The following is a 21,843-nucleotide window of genomic DNA, read 5'->3' as shown; positions in this document are numbered from 1 at the left end:
CTACCAGAACAGGATTCACCTTTTAATTGGATGAGGTTTACAGTGGAATCACTTCAAGCACAGCTGTGCAGTGTATGAGCCTCTCCAGCTTGGCAGTGCAGGTACACTAGAAAACTAATCAAGACCAGGTATCCAGCCAGGCCTAGGAAATGTCAGGGTAGCCATCAGAATTCCACATATTTTAATTTGAGAATCACCCCAATTCACTAGAAGGTGCAGAGACTCAAAAAAATTTTAAAGGTCAAAATGTAGAACAATTCATCACTAAATTTCCCCACGAAACAAACCATGTAATGTTCCTGGTTTTAATTCTGTTGACAACAGATTGCACATATTTTAAAAACGTAACGTTTAGCAGCTGTGCTGCCAGTCTGCAGAGTTTGCATATATAGCTGTGATATTACCATACTCTATTATTCATAACAGGCAACAGACTTCATTCTTCATCTTGTGAAAAATAATTGCAGTTTGAAGTCAAAGTCTGATGGCAAAGAAACACCCAACATAATGGCTAGAGTTTCCAGAATTCAGGAGCTCATGTAATGGCCTGCATTTTGATTTAAATCAATTCATTAAAAAGACAAATCTCTTCTGATCTGTACTTCTTCTGCAAGAAGTACACGGCTCTTTTATGAAACCCAGGGAAGGAAAAGTCTAGGTAGGTAAATAGCTTTTTCTTATCCACAACAAACATGCAATAAATTAACCGTAATCTTTTAACATGAAGCATGAGATACTCCCATCTCATACAGCCCTGGGACCTCACTCAGACAGAAATTCATGAGCTGATGTATAGCTATTCATAGCAAGAATCACTACTGGAAGAGAGAAGCAAAAAAACCTTACCCATCTTCCCTTCCACTACCATTAACATTAAAAGCATTCTATACAAATACACATTTCTAATACATTTTCCCTTTCATACAGATAAATAAGCATTTAAACATATTTCAATCAAAAGGTGTTGCAAGACCTACAGTATCCTTTGCAATTGTTTCTCAAAGCATTTTGTGCTGCCAGCAGCTGTTTCAATCTCCCCCTCCAAGAGCTGCTGGTCAGCGGTGCTCCGGACAGCAGAGCAGCATTGTTTGCCTAGAGCGGTCCAAATGCAGACCCTCCGACCTGCTCTGCTGCTCTGGGTGCTGTGTTACGTGGGCTGGAACTGCCTTTCTTAGCAACATCTGACTGCAGAACAGCACAGATGTTTGGTGCTGTCAGAGAGACGGGCTCTTGCACACCATGGCAGCAACCACCAGATACACACCAGAGCCCTGCCTTGGCAAGCAAAGCCCCTGCAACCAAGAGAGCTCAGACACCAGCCTCTGAACAGATGTACAGCATGGCAAAGGCTCTGGGCAGCCAGCTACCTACAGATAAATACCTAACACGTCCTGAGAGAAAAAAAACCAAACACAGAATTACCTGCTACAATGTGCAGAGCTCAGTTAACTGTATGGCTTCAGAAGATGAAGCACACACCAGAACAGGCAGCTGACCTTTAGTCATGCACAGACGTGGGCAAAAAGATAGCAAATCTATGAGGGCTCATGAGAAAACCAGTGGGTGTTTGCAAGTCTCATATTCTCCCATTTTTGCCCACCGGCACCTCTAGAGCAGAGATATGAAGTGCACTGAAAAGCACTAGGGGCCTGGAAAACATTTTCACACAAAGCTACATAGTCAGAGGAAAGACAGTGATTGCCACCTGAGAGGAGGACAGAATAAAAATCTAGGAGTTATTAGGTGACCTAGAGAAGACAGGCTACGAGACTGTACCTTTCCTGGTTCATAAATGAAGACAAAGAAACATTCATTTAAAAAAAAACACACTGCCTATTAGAACATATCTGAGGGAACACTTTCTGTTTGCATTAAAAATTCCAGAAATTCCTCCAGAAATTCAATTCCATGCCCAACAGTCCTGCAGGTTGCTTAGTGCCGAACCTGAACTTCCCAGATGTAGTTCAAGCACATTATTTCTTCTCCTAGCAGTGGATGGGAAAGACTGGCTTCCCCCCAGTTAATCCTTCCATTCTGGCAGAGGGACGCTCGAGATGTTTCACTGGAGGCCTTAACCATGTGAGCAGAGCACAAAGACTATCAAATGTGTCTTCAGGATGGTACTCCTCATTTTTGCCTGTCACTGTGATGTCTGTCCCCCTCAAAAGAGCACTGCTTTGTTGACTCCTTTATGGTTTATGATCCATTAGCACTGCAAGACCTTTCCTGTATACCAGCTGTCTAGGCAGTTGTCTCTCATTCTGTATTTATGTAGCTGATTACTCCTATTTTCAAACATCTATCCACATTTTTCCTTATTGACATGCATCCTCTCAGACAGTTTTGCCAATTTGTAAAGATAATTTTGAATTCTAATGGTGTCCTCCAACATGCTTGCCTCTCTTCCCAGCTTGTTGTTGCCTGCAAATTTAATAAGCATGTTCTCTATTCTATCAGAGAGATCATTACTGCAAATGCTGAATGCTACCAAACTGCCAAATACCCACCCTATGAGCAGATGTTTCACAGGAAAAAGTCTCATGAGGGAGCACTGAAAGCTTTACTAAAGATAAATGACATCTACCGCTTCTCCATTCACAAAGCCTGTTAGCCTGTCATTAAAGGAAATTAGATTGATCTGACCTTGACAAACGTACATTGGGTATTATTCCTTTGCCCGTGTGGGTAAAACAGTATTTAGAGTTGTTGCAATTAATAAAGCTCTACAGAAGGAGTAATACAAGTCCAGTTTCTGAGAACAACTTCTAATTTTGTATAGGAAATGGGAACTAACGTGGGTGAGGAGGAAAAGCAAGAGTACGAGATGATCTTTTTTGTACCTCTTTAAAACACCTAGCATTTGTTGGCCATCACTGGAGGCTTATGTTGGGATAATTTTGGTATAAATGCACCTCGAGTCTGACACCATCCAGCAATTATTATAACACAAAATAATTCTGCAATTTGACATAAACTTGGAAAACTCCACATGGTATAACTGCATATAAATCTTTAGATGTTAAGTGGGGTTTCTTAAATTCCACAAAATTACACAGGAAGCTCTTCTCATACAAAACACTACAGATTACAGACAACGGCCGAACTTTTGAGCTAAACTTGCCTGCAAAAAAAACTTTTATCTGCAACAGAAGGCTGAGTGTCTAATGGAAAAGACATTGAGCATTGCATAGATGCTGACTGAACAATACAGGGATTTTGTCTTAATGTGTAAAAAAAGCCCCAAATCACACTGCTCTTAAAATAGGGCACACAAGTCTACAGACAGTGGTGTATTTTATCATTTGAGGAGAGAAAAAAAACAGCTTTGGCAGTTAAATATGTTAAATGTTCTATGCATTTACTACAACAGAATAAAGGTTCAACAAGCACTGCCAAGAAAGACGGGACCAAGCCCCTGTGGCCTGCAGTACAACCACAGAGCAACTTCATCAAAAACCACTTTATTTCCACAACTGCCCCAAGAAACAGACAAATGCACTAGAACAGGAACTTCATGGTGCTGGTGCAAATGAATTCTCAGTGCCCACATTCCAGGCTGGGCGCTGGAGGACCTGGAGGATGCCTCTGCTGTGCACCTCTGGCTCTTGGGAAGGCTGAGACCACAGAGGCAAGAAAGAATATACAGGCAATTTAGTTACACACGAGTTCACAGAGCATCCTTTACATAGTGATCCAGCATGAAATTCCCTTTATATTATTCAGCAGCCTGTTTTTCTATGGGTCACTCCTTCTACAAATCAGGTTCTATTCTCTCTGGACATTACTACAGATTTGCTTTGGTGATCAAATGTTTACACAGACATTTTATACTATAGATCTATAAATATCACCACAGCCAGCTTTAAGGGTACCAAAGTATTTTTCCACTCTCTTTGTTTTTAAGAGCATTCAAAGACAACTTTTGCAGAAAGAACCAAAAACTAATGACATACTCATAAAATACAGTCCCTCAACTTGAACTTTGCCTATAGACCAAGCAGGGCACATTTCAGGCATGAAACAAACTCATAAAAAGCTGAAAAGAACAGGTTATAACTAAGGAACTTCATGTTAACCCCTGATAAACTGTGTGTAATGGAGAATAAAAAAGGATATTAGAAGTTATATACAGCAAGTATAAATGACAAGTCAATAACTAGGATCATTACCAGTTACATCAAACAAGAGTAAAGGGAGACTTTCCAGGTTGGATTCCCCTCATCATCTTCCTGAGAGCCATACTAAACTCTGTACTCAGCATGCCAAGACTGAGAACACTGTGTCAGGACCAGACATCCCAGTCCTTTAAATAGGAATATGAAAGTACTTGCTTATAAGTTTGCTTCTCTAAGGTTTTTCCCATGTCCTGGAAAAACCGAAAGCTTCTGTTTGATCCTAAATAGGATTAAAATATATAGTCAGCATCATCAGATCAGTATTTTAACCATTTTCAGCACATAACAAGAATCACACTATTCATTGCTCTGTTACTTCAATGAACATTCCCTCTTCTAAATTAAACACTCAGCAAGTACAATACACTACAGCTGCCTCACTTCCAGAATGTCTTTTTTCCCCAAATGCAGGGATTGAAACTCTTTCTGAAATCAATGCACAGTAACTCACATTTACCACAAAAGACAGAATTTCAAGTTTGAAAACCAAGGCAATGCCCTGTCTTAGGAACGACACCAAAGTGAAAGCTTTGCAACACACTCTGTCTCCCCCTCGCACAAATCCCCAACTTTTGACAAGTGGGTGAAAAGGAACAGTCCCACCTGCCAAGCACAGCTGTGCTAATGCCGAGGTTCAAAATGGTTATTACAAGTGGTATTTTTTCAGTGGCAAAACCCTTACATGTGTAAACCTGCTGTGTATTTCCTGGCCTCTTTAAAACCTCTTTTCAAAAAAAACCTTTAACAGAAGTAATACAACAGTTGAAGTGGATTTGGCTAAAAATAAACACAAAGAAGACACGTAGGTGTTCTGCACCCTTATAACAAAGAGCAGAGACTCAACAGTCACTGTCTTCTCCCCATGTGACAATTAACTGCCAAAGGCTTGTATCTCACCTTTGAGGTGAGCCAACAAAGTTATCATACACAGAGTCTGTAAAAAATTTTGAAACAATCTGCAAGAAAAGCAGCAGAAAAAAAGCAAGAATTGAGAGTGATTCCTTTGAAATCTGCAGTATTTACCAGTGCTAACAGCAGACTGATGATAGTCCTTTCCATGAGACCCCAGTTACTTCCAGAGAATCCACTATCAGCTCAAGTAGAATAACCTCATGTAGCAAAGACAAACCAACTCCAAACCAATTCCTGAAATGCTGACTTTATTAAAAGTACCAGCTCAGAACAGTCACATTTGGTACAATGAACACCTCTTGGAAAATGGTGGCATTTCCATTTATTTTAAGATTTGACCAGGTACTACCTATACATCTCAATCCAATCTTAAAAAATACAATTTTCCTGGAAATTCTACTATTAATTACGGGGAGGGGGAAGGAAACAATGAGTAATATAAGCAAGGAAGGGGCATCTGAAAAGCGCAGCAGGACTACGAAGTCATTCTAGCCTGTACTACATAAAATGGAATATATGCTGTAATTATTTCTTTTTAATACCACGTCAATACCCCTTATTGTGAAGGTTTCATGTTATGATGCAAGAGAGAAAGACAGAACAAACACACATTCAAAGTTCTAGCATTGCAGGCTACAATTCATGTACAAATGTAAAGCCATCATCCACTATAAAAAGTGCCTTGATTTAATTCAGTGATCATATGTCAGTAAAGTGTGCAAGGCAAAAGACATTTCTATGACTTAGAAGTTTCAGTAAGCACCCTACAGTGTTTTCACACCAACAAAATAAATGAGATTTGTCTCTGGCACAGACAAAGCACTGATTCTCACAAGGGACTAAACAGAGCATTCAATTAAGAGTACACCATTGCTTTTCAGCTCCTGATACATAAAGACAGACAACTTACCAGAGAAAAAGCGCCCATGAACAGATGCTTTTTTTTCCCACTCCTTTTTAAACCAGGCATGTTCAACATCAAAAAAGATTGACTAACATTTTGAGCAAACAAATTTCATACTCTTGGTTGTTCACAAAAATGAGCTTGATCATCTTATATTACAGTATCATTCTGAAGCACCAGTATAATGAAGAGATAATCAAAGAAACAAAAAAAGCATTCCTATTACCACATCATTGCTTTTTACAACTACTCAGCTAAAACACCGAAAGCTCCAGCAGATCTTGTACTTTTTCCCTTTCTGACATCAGTACTAGTAATAGCCAGGAGCATCACGACAAACCATATTATTTTATCGGTTTTCTGGCACTCCTTTCCATCTGCAAAGAATGTTACCATCACTACTATAGGGTATTTTAAATATCTCTTTAAAAACCACACAGCAGTCTCTGCATACAGCCACGACTGATTAACATCTGTGAATGAATGCAACTAACTTGCAATTAGATTTGGAAAGTAAAGGGTAAGCTTTACCAAGATTGGTAGTCAGCTACAAATAGAAAGGGAAAATTACCTTTAAAGAATTACTCAGATGACTAAATGAGACGTGATCCAACAAAATACATTTTAAAGTACCTAGGGGCAGATATTTGTGAGCAAAAAACCAAGTCACACTAATGAAATCTGAGTTTGTATCCTGGGAATCAGAGGTCCAGAAAGGAATTCAGAGGTCACAGTGGAGGACCATGTTCCCAGCTGAATGCTCTGGGTAAAAAAACCTAAAGGTGCCATTGTACACTTAGAAAATGCAGCCACTTGTCTTGGTCCTGGTCCCTTGACTTTAAAAACATACTGAAAAGTCTGGCAGATTAGTGAAGAACAACAAAAATTATATCTGCTCAGAAAAAAAACAAGACAAGTCTATTTTTCTACAACAAAAAGGACAAACTTTCTGGTTCTCTAACTCCTCCACTTCAAGTTGCTTCTCCAGGAGATTGCATTAAACAGCAGGAGTCTCCAGCCTCAATGACAGATGTTCTAATATCCAGTGTCTAAACCCTAAAAATGCATGAAGGTAGTCTGAAATAAATACACATTTGGAGAAGTAATGATTACTTGCCATTTTTACAGATCATATAGGAGATGGGTAAATTCTCTATCATTTAGTTTTCAAATCATAATTTGACAGCCTCCCAAAGGCTACGTGCTAGCTCATCCACAGCTGTTAAAAAGTTGATGCAGAAATTACTACTGAAATTATACAGTCTGTGATACACAGGTCAGAGTAAAAGATTGCTCTGATCTGATTTCTAGCCTTAAAATCTATGAGTCTACACTGAAGATAAAACTGTAAGCAGCTAGTTCTATCGGTTTTCTGTATCACCAAGCCAATAAGCACACGCTCTCTCAAAGAGCAAATATTAAATACATCATCCCCTCAACATTTGTCACTGTGCTGGATAATCTACACATATACTTAATCACAGGAAGTCCCTTGTGAGGGCAGGAGAGGAACTTCTGGCTGCGCAGCAGAGTCTGAATGGTGCAAATGGCAACTGGGGATGCACAGCCCTGCACAGCAGCAGTGAGGAGCTTAAACAATGAGCCATGGAGTAGAGGCAAGAGTCAGAGCCTACACCTTGATCTCCATGCAAACCACTGCCCCCCAGATGTCCCTGCAGAATGACCACATGATGCCCAGCGCAGCCCGAGAGCAAAACCCAAAATAAGCTTGGCTGCAGTTACTACAGCACCTCTCTGGGTTCAGGAGCCACCACTCACTGAGGGCTCCAAGACGACAACTGGAAGAGATCGCTATATATTTATTCTGCTTTTACATCCTCCATAGGTCTTCGTACTCACCACTACTGGATGAGGGATTTAGGGCTAAGCAGACCTTTGACCTGTCAGCTGACGTTGATTGATGAATGCTGGTGGCTTTAACAATATATAAAAAAGACAAATCATCATGCTGTGATTTGTTGTGGATAGCAACCCAAGTAAATTCATGCCCTCTGCAAGTGCTGGAGCTAAAAGGGCTATAAATGCAGAAAAAGATCTGTTTTCTACTCTAAACATGATGTTTGTCCTCACGGCATCACTTCCACCTTGATGTCTGCACCACAGAGGTACAAGCAGACAGCATTTAGGTATTTTATATGAAAGTGCAGAATCCATTCCTACGTAAATATATGTATTTTTATACATGATGAGTAAGGACACCAAAAATAAACACTGCACAATAACTGTAGTTAATATTTCAACCCGGCCCTTAATGACGCCACCTCAATGCCTCAGGTACAGGGGTTTTCCTAAACAGTATTTTCCATGTTCTTTTTGCTGATGGAATATGTCAAGCTAGTCAAGGTAGAATTGCAGAAAATTAGTATTTACCTCTGCTGCAATACCTGGATCCAATCGCATCAATTACACATAATCACTAGATGCTGTGTTTGGGGACAGGCATGCAAACAGGAAACCTGGAAACAGAAACTGATGCAAGGCAGCAGTGGAGAAGCCTCGTGTCCAGCTTTTGGAATGGGATCCTGCTGCCCAGTCTGGCCATTTTCCAGGCTTGCACAACATCAAGTCTGTCCCACAGTGTGGCCTGGAGCAGTTGTATTTGGAGTTGAGCTGATGTTGAGGCATCATTCATGTTATGAAGCAAAGGCAGCAGAGCTGAATCAGGAAGTCAAAATGAGTGAAGCTGGTCTTGGGAACACTGAACAGTAAGGGCAGAGAGCAGAGTTAGGGGACAAAGAGAAGCTAGTGCCATAGCAAATGTTCCCTCCAGTGCTCTTCCATGCAAAGCCTCTGCACAATACTTCAGGTATAATGCAAAATCCCTGGCAAAACAGAGCCTACCTGAAGCTAGAAAGGCCATCTTACTACTCTTAGACTTGAGACATCACCATATCTAGAAAAGCCATCTTAGTACTCTTTTCCCAACCTTCACAAGCATCCACACCCTCCCTTTTTATTTTTTTTTTAATGTGTCTCCTCAATTCAATTAGCACCCAAGAAACACTGATTTAAAAAAAAAAAAAAGAAGAAAAAAACCCAAAAAAGCTGCATGTACAAGATGCACATCTTTCAGATTTAAAGTAACTCTTAATTTCAGGGGCAGGACAGCTTTGAGACACTTCAGACTTGAGGTCCCTTCTGGCCAGGGGTGGTGGGAGTCCAAGCTCTGCCTTGACCACACCAGCTCACTGAGGCACATTTCATCTACCCCCTCAAATAAAATCCAAGTTTGCTCTACCTCTAGAAATCAAAAGGTGCAAATTGTTTGTTTACCAGGTATCAATTCACAGGTAGTTGGCCTAATTCTGCCTTAGTTCTTTCCTTCTACAAGGTCACTTTTGAAGTGGTTTTATTCCTTGCACCCTTTGAAATTCCGTGCAAGACAAACCAAAATATACTGTGGTTAGAAAAGGCCTGGGATGGGTCACCTAGTCTCTTCCTTTGGTTAATAGAACCCATGCCCAGGACTTCAAAAACAAAGCCTAATTTTTAAAAAACCAAGACAACAAAAAAAGATACTGTTGATTTTTCATGACAGTATTGATTTTCCCCCGTTTTCTCTGCATTTTGTTTTGAGGGGGGATTTTTTTGGTTTTTACTTTATTATAATGAATGACACATTTTCAAAAGTTGGAAAAAAGCATCTTTTAGTTGACAATTGCACTGAACACTAACTGAAATCTGCAAAGCCATTTTTCCCATGCACAATCAAAAGCTGACAGACAGGGAAGCACAGAATGTATAAAAAAAACCCACACAAGCAAGCTGAGAGAGAATGGGTAAAACAGCCATCCTGAATCAGCTCTGAGCTGCGCTAATGGAATTAGGGTCACCCTGACAGAAACACAGTCAGATCACAGAGAAAATTTAATAGTTTCTTATTGCAGTCTGTAAAAGCTGGGGAGGATTTGAAATAGCTGTCTGCCAAATTAGCACTTCTGTATCCACCGTTGGTGCGCATGTGCCCCTTCCCACTCACCTTCTCCTCCCAGCACCCAGCAGAGCAGCCTGGAAACCACTACTCCCCTCCTGCTACCAGGGAGGCACCCAGTGAGCCCCTCTTTCTGACACTGCCACTCAGTTTAAACTCTGGATGCCCTTTCAACTCCTCTTCACTGACATTCTTCACAGCTCCCATGAACTGGATTCCAGGGGAGGCACCGGCACAGCCTGGCGCTAATTCTGCCAGGCAATACACACTAAATCTGCTTTATCTTGGGCACCAACATCCAGCTTTCTGCCAGCTGCCTTAATTGTCAGGAAGCTACAGCAGTGACACTGAGATGTGTTACAACAACAGCAGGTGGGGAAGGTAGGGAAAACCCAGTGCTGGGTGCTCCCTGAGCATCCAGCCACAAGCCATGCTACTGCCAGGGATGCAGCACAGCCCATCTCCAGGCATCCTTTTCCTGCTCCTGTAAGAAGCAATCTGGGGACTGACTCCAGAAAATACAGGGATAATGCTGCTCCCATTATCCTGTTGTTTTAGTGGGGGAAATGCAGGAACGTTTTGCAGATACAGAGTCTGCCTATCCCTCCACTGACTCCAAGCAGCATGCAATGGGGAAAAGGAAGAATCACAGTGATTTCTTTGGAACAGCCAGACCAGTGTAAATAAATGCTCTTTCACTGAAGCCAACAGGATGCTGTGGGGACTAAAGAAACAGAGGAGTATGCACATGGGGTGCTCCTTTCACAGCATTCCTCCCTATCTTCTTCTGGAAGCTCCAGGGTTCATATACTGTCAGATCTTCCCTTTGCCCTTCACTACAGTCCTGAATCAGGACTCTCCAATGCCAGATTCACTACGGCATCACTTGTCTGCATCACTGCTGGCAGGTTCCATAAAGTGCAGGGTTTAGGGCTTACATTTTGCCCCTGCAGAGGCACAGTGCAGACAGGTCTTTCCACACAGCTCCCAGCCTCTGAGGGTCAGTGGCAAGATGCAGTGGGTAAGATGATAGAAAAAAATCTAAGTTGCTAAAATACACAGAGCAACACTTTCCACCCTAGGAAACCCTTGATTAATCCATGGTGGCTGTGGTGGTTAAAAGGTCGGTGCCCTCCAGAGCTGCCTTCCAGATTAGGAAAAAGCAATTCAGAGTCTGTCTGCACCAGAGAAAAAGACATACATACAGATAAGCTTGCTACTCAACACGGAAACATTCCATATCTGAGATACCACACAGAAACAGAGCCAATTTTCTTAAATTTAAGCATGTGGAAGGGTCCCACCAAATTAGCAAACCACCTCTGCCAAAAGTTATTCTCAGGCCAAAAACTGTCCTAGGACATCTCGAGCTCCACCAGCTTCTGCACATCTGTGATGTGAGTGATGCTTCTCTCCTTTGCAGGAGCCAGTATGCAGATAATAAGTTTCAGGGAATCTTTATACACCTCAGAACACTAAACAAGTATTTCTCTATGCCAGATTCCAAAATGGACTGCAATGTGCAGACATAAAGTGATCTGAATAAGCACCTTTCAACAGCACCAGCAGACAGCAAAGTAGGCTAAAGAAGGAGACAGCTGCTGCTCCCAGTTTAACTGGGCAGCTCAGACTCATACAGACCCATATTAATCTGCTGCCTGTGCAAGTCATCCCTAATGACTACAAAATAACTGAATTTGTACGTTTCTTCTCATCCCTCCTTCACTCTTCTCTCCAGCTTATCTAAATTTAGGTCTTCCTTTCAGTCAGGGACATTTAGGACCCCCCAGTCTGTTTCCTACATTCAGCCAGGCTCCTAACAACATGAATCAATTTCAACTTTCACAAGAATATATCTAATTATAAGCCTGGTGACTAAAGCTGGAGTGAGAAAGAGATGATTGTTGGCAGCTAAGGAGGTGCATCATGGTCACCTCAGCTCCAACTCAAGCATCCCAGCAGCCTGGGTACTTTCAGAGGCAAGAAGTATTTACAACTGCCAGAGTCTGTGATGAATGTGCAGACATGGACACTGAAAATTTGGGTACAGGTTAAAAAAAAATGGAGGGGGTCTGCACAGATACTTGGGGATTGCTTAACAAATGCATACCCCAAGATTATGCAAAAAAGCCATGAAGTTTCCTGCTCTCCCCATAACCCATTCCCTAAGACATTCCTACAATAAGGTGTTTTTAGTAGGATACCATTAGCCATGTTTTTCTTCTCTAGTCTGTCCACAACAGCACTTCGTGCACATATTTCCCCCTGGCTGGATGGGGCTAATAAAAGCCAGTCACAACAACTCTGTAAGACGACCAGAACAACAGCAAGGACACAATAGCTAAAAGTATGACCACAAGGAAACACTGTACTCCAATTCTGCCAAAATATAGGTGTAGGAGAGCTACACCAGAAGGTAAGAATTCGTACCCTCTTCCCCAACAGCCTTCTCCAACAGCAACTGCCTGCTGACTCAGGAGAGATGTCTCAGTGCTACACAAATTACAAGAGCTGGCAAAAGAACAAGGAAAAAGTAACAGGGATTACTGTGACCCCAATACTTCTTTCTTCCTCCGCCCCCAATTTTCTTTACTCATCTGTGCGTGTTAGAAATCAAACTGTCAGGTTTTGATCTCGCAGCTACTACAGAAATTCCTTCTTCACTTGAATAAATTTTGTCAGTCTTTTTAGTTCTACTTGTGCCCCTTCACACACACCCTGTTTATCTGCAATGCGCACACTGGGAAATAGAAGACTGGGGGGAGTTGTCTCTTAGCCCTCAGTTTCCAGTACAAAGAAGATTTAATATTTCTGAAAAGAAATTTTGCAAGGCATTCAAGCTTTCCAAAACAAAATGTTACTTACTGTCCGCTCCTGCTAAAGGCAGCATCAAGCAGCAGAGGATGGCTGCTGGCACAGTGAGTACTGGGATGCAGAAGTTAGGCACCATATTCCAAAGTAGAGCAAGTCCTCTTCAGTCTGAGGCAAGTGGTCAGTACATCCAGCGTTACAGACACAGACTTACTCCTGCAAACCAGAAGAGGAAGAAAAGGAAATTTATTATGACACACAGATTAACTGCCAGTATACCGAACTGCACTGCAAAGACATCATTACAGATACTTTTAAAGAGAAATTTACCCATCTTCCCTGCACGAGCAGTAGAGCACCACAGACGCCTCCGAATTCAATAAGCTGATTTCAAGGGTCAGCAGGCATAAATGCACCTGTCTCCAAGTTTACCTTCATGTACAGTCTGGTTTATGGCCCATTAATGCATCCTTTAGTTGCTGTTGTTCACAACAAATAGCTCTGAAGCAGCACATTACATACAAGAAACAGTCTTAAGCTCTTGTAACTCTCCTTCCATGTGCCCTAGACAGACGTGGTTTTCTGCGTATGTAGGGAGGGTCTGCGATCAAATTGCAAGTGAAGCACAGCTTGGACCATCCAGCCAGGCTGGTGTACACCAGACAAGCCTCAGCAGGTTCAAGCAGAAAAAACAGAAGCTGAATTGGATCAGCTGTCAGCTCACAGGGCCACCAGAGTCACAGCAGAGTGTTCTTAAGGAAAGTGCCTATAAAAGAGAAGTTTTACCCAAAGCAGACACCTCAGCTTCAAACTCCTCAAAATGGAGGCAATGACTACCTAAAAGGATTCATGACTGGATATTCCCTCTCCAAAACAAAGCAAATTATCTTGTAAATTGCCTTAACTTGGATGTCTGCTTGAATATTGAATTATAGAAAATTCCTTGAAAACCAACCAAAAGAAGGCAAGTATTTTAAAATAATGTAATTTCTGTGTATCTACCTTCTTTATCTTTTAATGGGAATATACTCATTGTACTTCCATCTCAAAGTCTAAGGTCTACCTGTTAAAACAGACTTGAAGGAACCAGCAAGCACCATGCCCTCAGTGACCACACTCTGCAGTAACAGGGGTTCACACTTTCAGTGCCAGGTATCTCAATGCAAGCCCAAGAGTTATTTAGAAGTAGATGTGATTCTCCACTAAGCTGCAGAAGTTACCAGACTTAGCAACACAGCATTATTAGTGAAAAAAATCTCATGCTGGCAGATGCCAGCCTGAGTGGACCCCATGAGTATCCTTGAAGCAAAGTACCTGCAACTGTGCACACTGTTCATAGCCCAACATGCCACTCTTACTTGTGTTGGCAGACATTTCAAAAACATCTTCAAGACTGCTCTAACAAAGATATTTCTGAATTTTGCTAGGTTTGGAAGCGCATTGTTTTTTTGGAAACCGCTGAGCTTTTGATGGAAGTATCACAAGTTACAAGCACGTCTACTTCTGACAAAAACACGGCGCTCAAAGAATGCCAGCAATGATCGTGCCTAGGGAAATCCACAAGAAATCTCAAGAGAATCTACCTCGGCAAATATTTACAGTGCATAGTACTAACAAACAGGAGATCATGATTCTTCTCCATTCTGTTACTGTATTTGCACAGTAAATCTTTTCACATGTTATAATATCACACAACACAGAGAAAACTTTATTTATGCAACATCTTCTGCAGCCAAGACATCTGAAAATGCTTTACAAAATAACCTAGTTCTAACCTAGATGCAGAGAGAATACTGATCATCTCATCCTGCTTTTATTGTCTCAATGAGAAGGCATAAATCAAACTAAGTTCAGCAGCAAAATTTTGAATACCGCAGAAGAGGCTCTTTGTACCAGCCACACACTTAGTTATTTTTGCTGCCCTCCAACTTCCCTATCCCCACTCAACTCTCACCAAAGGATTACTAAAAGCACCATTTACAAGTCTTACATAGCAAAGACAGATACAGGTAGTTGTATCTTTATAGCTGCATAAGCTCTGTTCCAATGACAGAGTAGTTCAGTCCCCAAGCAGTTGGCCCAGTGTTAGCCAGCTCCCCAGATATGGTCCACACAGGAATAGGAAGAAATGCCTGGATCAAGAGTGATGATTATGCTTCTGAATTCTGCATGTACAGGGGTAATTTGTGCTGCCCAGAGGATTTGTGCTGCCTGGGAACCCACTGAAGCACTTTAAGCAGCATTACATCTGGCTCAACAGCAGCCAGAAGCCTAAAAGGCTACTCTTCCAGGGGGGAGGGGGTGGGAAACACCAAGGGTTGAAATTACTGTGTCAAAACTAATGATGTGTGTCAAGCTCTCTAAGATTAGGACAGAGAACGAGTTTTACAGGTGGTGCTGAAACATCTTAGGTATTTGTCAGACCACATTGGGGATGAATAGCTTTCAGAGAGCTTTTTCTCTTTCACTCACTTCCATTAACAACAAAAGTGTCTCATCTAACGGAGTATCTTGAGCACAGATTGCTCAGAGTCTTGTCAATGGCACCTCCACAGCCCTCATTCAGAAGTAACTCTCAGGAACACAAAAACCTCAGTTAAAGAATAGGTCTGTCTCCTGATTTCTCTCTTCTTTCAGTAAATGTGATCAAGCTTCTCTCCAGTTTCAACAGATTTATAACTTTCCTCTCCAGCCCATGAGATACGTACAGCATGCACTATGCAAAACTGATGAATTGTCAGATACCCTACCAGATGCTTCATGGACTTGATCTTTTTCAACTGTTTAGCGCTCTAAATAATTTACCATCTGGTAGTAAAACCAGATTTTCTTATGCCAGACTGCTGTCTGTCCCTCCAAAGTTTATAGACCACCTTTGGCCTTGAACAGGATCAAAATGTCCCACTTCCTCTTTCCATGGTTGCTCTGCCTATGGAGAAGTTGTCTGCATTCAATAATTAAAGAGCTTTAAATTGGAATGTTTTAAAATTTTATAAATCTCAGTAGCTGTCATTCTCTTTTGAAAGTGAAAATATTAAAAAGCTTCTCCCAGTGGTTCAGCTTTCCCATTTTTCAGAAGGGACGATGTTCTCTCTCAACAAGACAACACAATACCCAAAGAAAGGGTTTCAGCTGAAGCTCAGCTAACCCTTAGAAGGGTCATTGCTACTCAGACAGTGTTTAACAGCAATCCTGAAACAATGCTAAAGGCTTCCTTTCCAGGGGCAGAAGGCAGCCTAGGACAGAAAGCAGCTAAAAACCAGATAGTATTGGTACATTTTGGCAAAATGCTAAACAAACACGAAGTCGGTATTGCTTTGGCAAAATCAAGTACAACAGCAACTGACCAAATAATGCTCCTACAATTCATAATGTGTCTTGTCCCCGGCAACCTCATGCCTCTTCAGCCTACTCTCTTGTTTCTGGACTGATCTCCTGTGCGCCAGACGATCTCAGTCCCTTCACTCAAAGGCCTCCTTTAATCTCACTGCTTTGGCCAGCATCTCACAATTATAATATTGCATTTGGGAGCCCAGACACAGTACAAGAAAGTTTTTCAAAAACACACGTACATTCTCATTTCTTCTTCTGCATCTGGTCCTGGCAATATTATAAACTCTAGACTACATAACCCAAAATTAGGCTGAGGCTAAGCACTCCAGATGGCTTTGTAAAAACAGCTTTGAGTTTAGCAAACTAAACTCCTGCCTCTGCTCCAAACTCAGTGTTAGAGCTACCAAGAGCTGGTTTGGCAGAAAGCTAGAAAGCAGGAAAACATAACAAAAAAACTAGCAATCTTCATTTAAATATATCATTTTTTTGCTGTGGGGCAGGTGGATGGAAAAGAGGCAGTCTTGAGGACATTTTTTGAAACCTACACAGTTTGATTCTTTCAGACAGGCAGAAAAAGCTGGACTCATTTAAAACAGAGCCAAGAATACCAACAGCTCATATGGTACTAAGAAATTCTGGCAATGAGTATGTCTCACAGGAGACGGCAAGAGATTAGAAAAAGCAGTCAACTTTAAAGAGTCAAGAGGAATTTCAGACCAGCACTGCATAGCTTGTGTCCTCTATGAACTCTTCTGTAAGATAAACTGAACTGAAACAAGTGTCATGTGGGTCACCAGCCAAGACTGGCACAGTGGAAAAAAGCATCGCCAAAGCAAGCCTGCCCATTCCAAACCAGGGACAGAAGTACTGCACTAAAATCGCTTTTTAGGTTAAGCTACTTTGCAACCCAAAGAATCTAAAAAGTCAGCACAAAAAAGTTCCCTCCAGGAACCCCTGCACATCCACGGAACTGCCACGTTTTGTTGTGTGTGTGAGTACTGACACTGCCTTTGCTGTGAAACTGCATTAAGAGACTCTGGAGAAGCTTACAGGGTGGGAAGGTGAGCCCAGTGCATACGCAATGTCCTTATCTGACCTGGGGATGTAACAGTGTCTGTTCAGAAAGGAAGAATTGTGTTTGTTTGTCAAGGTGGAACCTTCCTGAGCGTTCTCAAGGTGAGCCCAAGGATGCAGGTCACAAAATACCAACTGGGCACACCCAGATGATAGCAAAGACAGGGCTGAAACTACATCAGCTTCTCCCAGCACTACTGCAATTTACACAATTAAACAAGCAATTTTCTTTCTGGACCCCTTCTTTCTGTATTTTACACAAGTACCTGAGGAGAAACCATTGCTCCAGAGGGACCCAATCAACACAATAGCACCTGATCAACTCTGGGGTGCCACATCAGTGATGGCCATCATGCACCACACAGAGCAATAAGGCAGCTCTTTGCTCTGTTAAAAGTGAAAACAATAACTGGCTACAGCTCAGCTGCCTCGCTCTGTACATAATGCTTCATCTGTGCTCAGAAGGAGGAACAGGAAAACCATGACACACCATATAACTCAAGATCATCATATTGCACACATTAAAAGTTGTGGAAGCAGTTACACACAGGCTAATGACTTTTCAATGTTTCACTTCACTATATTAGTATTCCTTTAGCATAGATTTCTTTGAGCTTTTCTGTGAGAAATATAATATAAAGAGACTTGGGGAGTACAGCAATATGGCCAAAAAAGACAAAATGAGTCTCATTTCACTCCGAACTCCCACATGCAGGGAATGTATTAGAGAGATTCAGTGGGGAGATATATGAAGATGGCACCAATGGCAACACTCGAATAGATTTAGGGAGGAACTTCCTATGAGCTTGCAATACAATAAAAAGGCCAAGAGGTAAAGAAACTGCCACATGAGCAAAGGTACCCCTCTGGGACCCAGGTGTGAGCAGGCCCAGAGCATCAGTGTGGTGCTCTCAGTTACAAGACTCTCAAACCATCTGGAGAGGAGGGATGAGCAAAGCAATTCAAGAACCAGGAAGGATAAAACTCTGTCAAGTCACAAGCACTAGACAGACAGGCTAAAGATCTGATAGCTATCTGTAAGTACAAGAAGGATACAAAACACCAAGAAAGGTGTGGAGGAGTATAATTAGTCATGGACACATCACTGTGAGAACGAGACAAAGCCAATCAAAGCGTATGTTGAATATTCTCAGTAAACAGGCAAAATAAAAGAGGGAAACACACCCTCCCCAGAAGTATTTTTCCCAGAAAGAAAATGTTTCATCACCTATTTGGAAAGAAAATAAAAATGGGACAGGAAAAAACAAAAAGAAAACCCAAAATATCCCATAATCTGGGGGAAAAAATAAACCCAAAACAAACCAACAAACTAATACAAGCAGATTGGTATGGAGCAATATATATAACATCAAGAACAACTCAGAAGTACTTTTAAAATATTCCCCTTATTTTGATAAAGCACAAAAAAGTGAGAAGTGTTTAGGCACAAGCTGCCCCAGTTGCAGGTCACTGTGATCCTGAACATGCAATCCCAATTTGACCCAAGTCGGGGAGCAGAGCCACTTTTAAGCAAAATACAAGCACAACTTGAATATTCCTGTCACCTTTATTGGCTACATTTGGTTCTGAAGACATTAATTTCTGAAGGTGTCATTGCCTGCAGACAATACTAGATAAGAAAGAGGAATTTTTCCACTGGAACAAGGATTATGAAGGGCCCCGTTAAATAACTATGGAGATAAGTTAAAACACCCACTTAAAATATAGATCAGCCTTGAGCCTCACAAGCCCAGCTATCACTCACAGTGAGCACTAAGCACAGATTGCTGTAGATCACCATACCCAAGTGTAAAGGCTCCTAATGCCTGCTGTAAAGTCTCCTTTAAAGAAGTAACCACTGCCTATCAGCCTTCTAACAGAGGTCTCCTACATTTACAGAACAGGCCCAGCACGGCATCCAGATGCATGAACTATGGATCCAGAGCAGTAGAAAGCCCCACAGAAAATAAAACTAAATTCACCTACTCCCTAACTATCAGCAAACTCTGCTAATGTAGAAACATGCTCGTGAGTCAGACATTTCCACAGAGCAGTAATTTCTGTGATTTTTCTACAAATTACTGAACACGTGACAATACATTCCCAATAAAAATGACTGTGCTGAAACAGGCTTGACTGAATTCAGCACAACAGAAAACAGTGCAAGGACTATAATCACTAGGTACTAAGTCCTCTCCTCTAAACCCAATTCCAGGCCATTAAGTTCTGCACAGCCAGGGTGCAGACAGGTGGTTTTGAACTCAAGAGAAGGAGAAACACGTTCCTTCTGGGCTCTATGCTTACAACACACCACAGCTGAGTGCCATTGACTGTACAGCTGTGGTCCTGTTATTCCTGCATCTGGCTCCAACAGTGCCAAACACACCAGTTCTGCATCTCTCAGAATGACAGAACATGCAAGGCAGGGCAGACCTAAGATCCACTGAGCACCAGAACTTAATTTTAACTATAACTGCAAGAATACAAATGATTGACCAGATGAGAGACAATCTGTCCTTCCATTCCTTCAAGGATTTGCATGATGTCTAATGGCTTGAAGCCAAACTAAATCCTAAATCAATTCTAATTCAAAATTAAATCAGTTTCCTCTTTGTAAGAATGCTTTTACTCTACCCACATATCTACTCAGCTTCCTTAGAGGCCTCGGTGTCAAAATTTTTCAGAGACCTCCCAGAATCTAAACAAGCCCTTTCTCTGGCTTGAAGATTTTGAGGAACTTCTAGAATTTTTCCTTTGCAGAATCCATTGAAGTTGGACCCTGTGAGAACATGATCTCCCTGTATTGTGTTATTTTTACAGTAATTTTTGCTCCAATCATAATACAAGGTACATAAAATACTTTTTTGGGGGGAGGTAGGGGGAAGTTTTTTTTTTAACAAAAAATACCTTACTTTTGCTAGAAGTTCAATTATGTTTTATGTAACATAGCATCCTACTAGGGTCTGCTCACTTAATGCTTTTCAGATTAACAGCTTATTCTAAATCTGCTTTTGCCAAGACCTCAATTTCTGGAATTTGCTTAGCTTTTATATTTAGAAATACTGGGCACAATACTAGTACCAAGTCTTCTACAATATTTTCAGTGGTTAAATACTGATGCAAAGTAATAATTTCCCTCTTTGGCAGCACACTCCTCTTCCTTAACTGCCTTCCTTAACCTCCCATCATCCACCAAGACAAATTTTCACACAAGACAATGGCACCAATTTGCCTAAATTATTTATTGTCTATATATAGTCAGCACTTCTTCAAAGTCCACCTTGGATCTTTCAATTTTCCTTTTATACTCATTTTACTTTATACACTCTACTACTGACAAATGAGAGTTGGGTTTCCAAATTTTCATCTCAAACAGTTTCTCAAGCCTGCCACCTACCTAGAGCAAATTACTCCCAGCTAACTGCTTGCTAATTTATCTGCTTTTCCCAGTTTGTTTTCTTATGCTCCTCTATTGATTTCAAACCACTTCAAGGAACTGATTCACTCTCCCTTGCAGCCTCCCTTTTTCTTTCTTATTCTTACTTTTTTCCATTATAATATTACGGATGCTTCCACTAACTTGTTCACTTTCTTGTAAGTTACCCTTTCTAAAGTTTACCATCATTCTCAACGTTTTCATCTTCTTCTGTGAGTTCAATGATGTATTCATGTCTTACATCCACCACAGTCATGGCCACTCATGAAGACTTATGTGAGGAGCCCACAGACACCTTCAACCTTGCTGATGCTGCAGCATCTTGATGAAGACAGTAGTGATTAAATAATCCTGAGCAACTCCTTGTGTCTGCAGCTATTTTAAGCCAGGCTCTGGAAAGAACACACATGCTGGTGACAATGTCTCACAGCCACTGTCACACGTGGCAATGGAGTAAAAAATTACTTACTGCTTTGGTCCTGCTCACAGAGACAATAATCCTTTTCCACAGGTTCACCAAGCACACAAAGTGCCAAGCTCTCAAATACATCTTGGCTGCCATCCTCTCCAGACATGCCGCCACCAGCTGGGGAGCAGCACGGCTCCAGCAGACGGGATCCCCGCCTGTCCCAGCCACCCCTGTCAGCCAGCTCTAACCTGCGCAGGAGAAGACAGCAGCAGGCTGCCACAGGGCTGGCTTCTTCCTAATGCCATCATTTAGCAGACAACTTATGCCCTACTGGAGGGTTTATGTATCCAATTAAACTTCCTGTAATTCTCATCTTGTGAAACTATGAACATTTTCAATGCTAGATTTTGGAATTATTCTCTCCCAAAGGGCTTTGAAGTTAATTATATCATAGTTGTTATTACTGTCTCAAGCACAGATACTGCTTGAACCCCATTATTGTGTGTGTTACTGAGGGCTAAAAAAGAAGAGCTGCTGTTTCGGTGTGCTCTGGAGCCAGCCTTTCCTGCAAACTGCTTCTATAACCTTTGCCCAAACATTATGTGTGTTCAGTTCATATGCAGGTAGTTAACAGAGCCCAGTAGGGTAAATGGACTTATTACATTTATTAAACTGAATTCTCTCCATGCAGAACGCCCCCAGCATCCTGCAGTTTGCTCGCTCTGGAGGCATTTTGGCATTTGGAAGACAGCACCCAGAAATTCCCTCCGCAACTAATAAGCAAGAACTATGAAAGCACAAGTTTCATGCAATTGCCTTCTGTATGAAAAATGAAAA

At 41.5% G+C, this 21,843-nt stretch overlaps 1 protein-coding gene across 47 annotated transcripts in view; it reads right to left on the bottom strand.

Annotated features, from left to right (window-relative positions):
* The window catches only part of PTPRF (protein tyrosine phosphatase receptor type F), a 376,832-nt gene that overhangs the window by 233,321 nt on the left and 121,668 nt on the right, over positions 1–21,843 (bottom strand). For 45 of the 47 annotated variants that reach the window (XM_086902277.1, XM_086902303.1, XM_086902267.1 and 42 more), the window contains exon 3: positions 12,809–12,970. In XM_086902277.1, coding sequence (XP_086758403.1) covers positions 12,809–12,893 — 85 coding nt within the window. In that variant the 5' untranslated portion in view covers positions 12,894–12,970. Of the gene's footprint in view, positions 1–12,808; positions 13,038–21,843 lie in introns of all 47 variants that reach the window. The other 2 variants (XM_086902265.1, XM_086902278.1) reach the window with 1 other exon arrangement.

This window comes from Cyanistes caeruleus, chromosome 9 (genome assembly GCF_971803275.1).
Source record: "Cyanistes caeruleus chromosome 9, bCyaCae1.hap1.1, whole genome shotgun sequence".
Classification (NCBI taxonomy): Eukaryota; Metazoa; Chordata; class Aves; order Passeriformes; family Paridae; genus Cyanistes; species Cyanistes caeruleus.
Note: the sequence above shows the minus strand (reverse complement) of the source record. Positions and strands in the feature narration are given on the sequence as shown.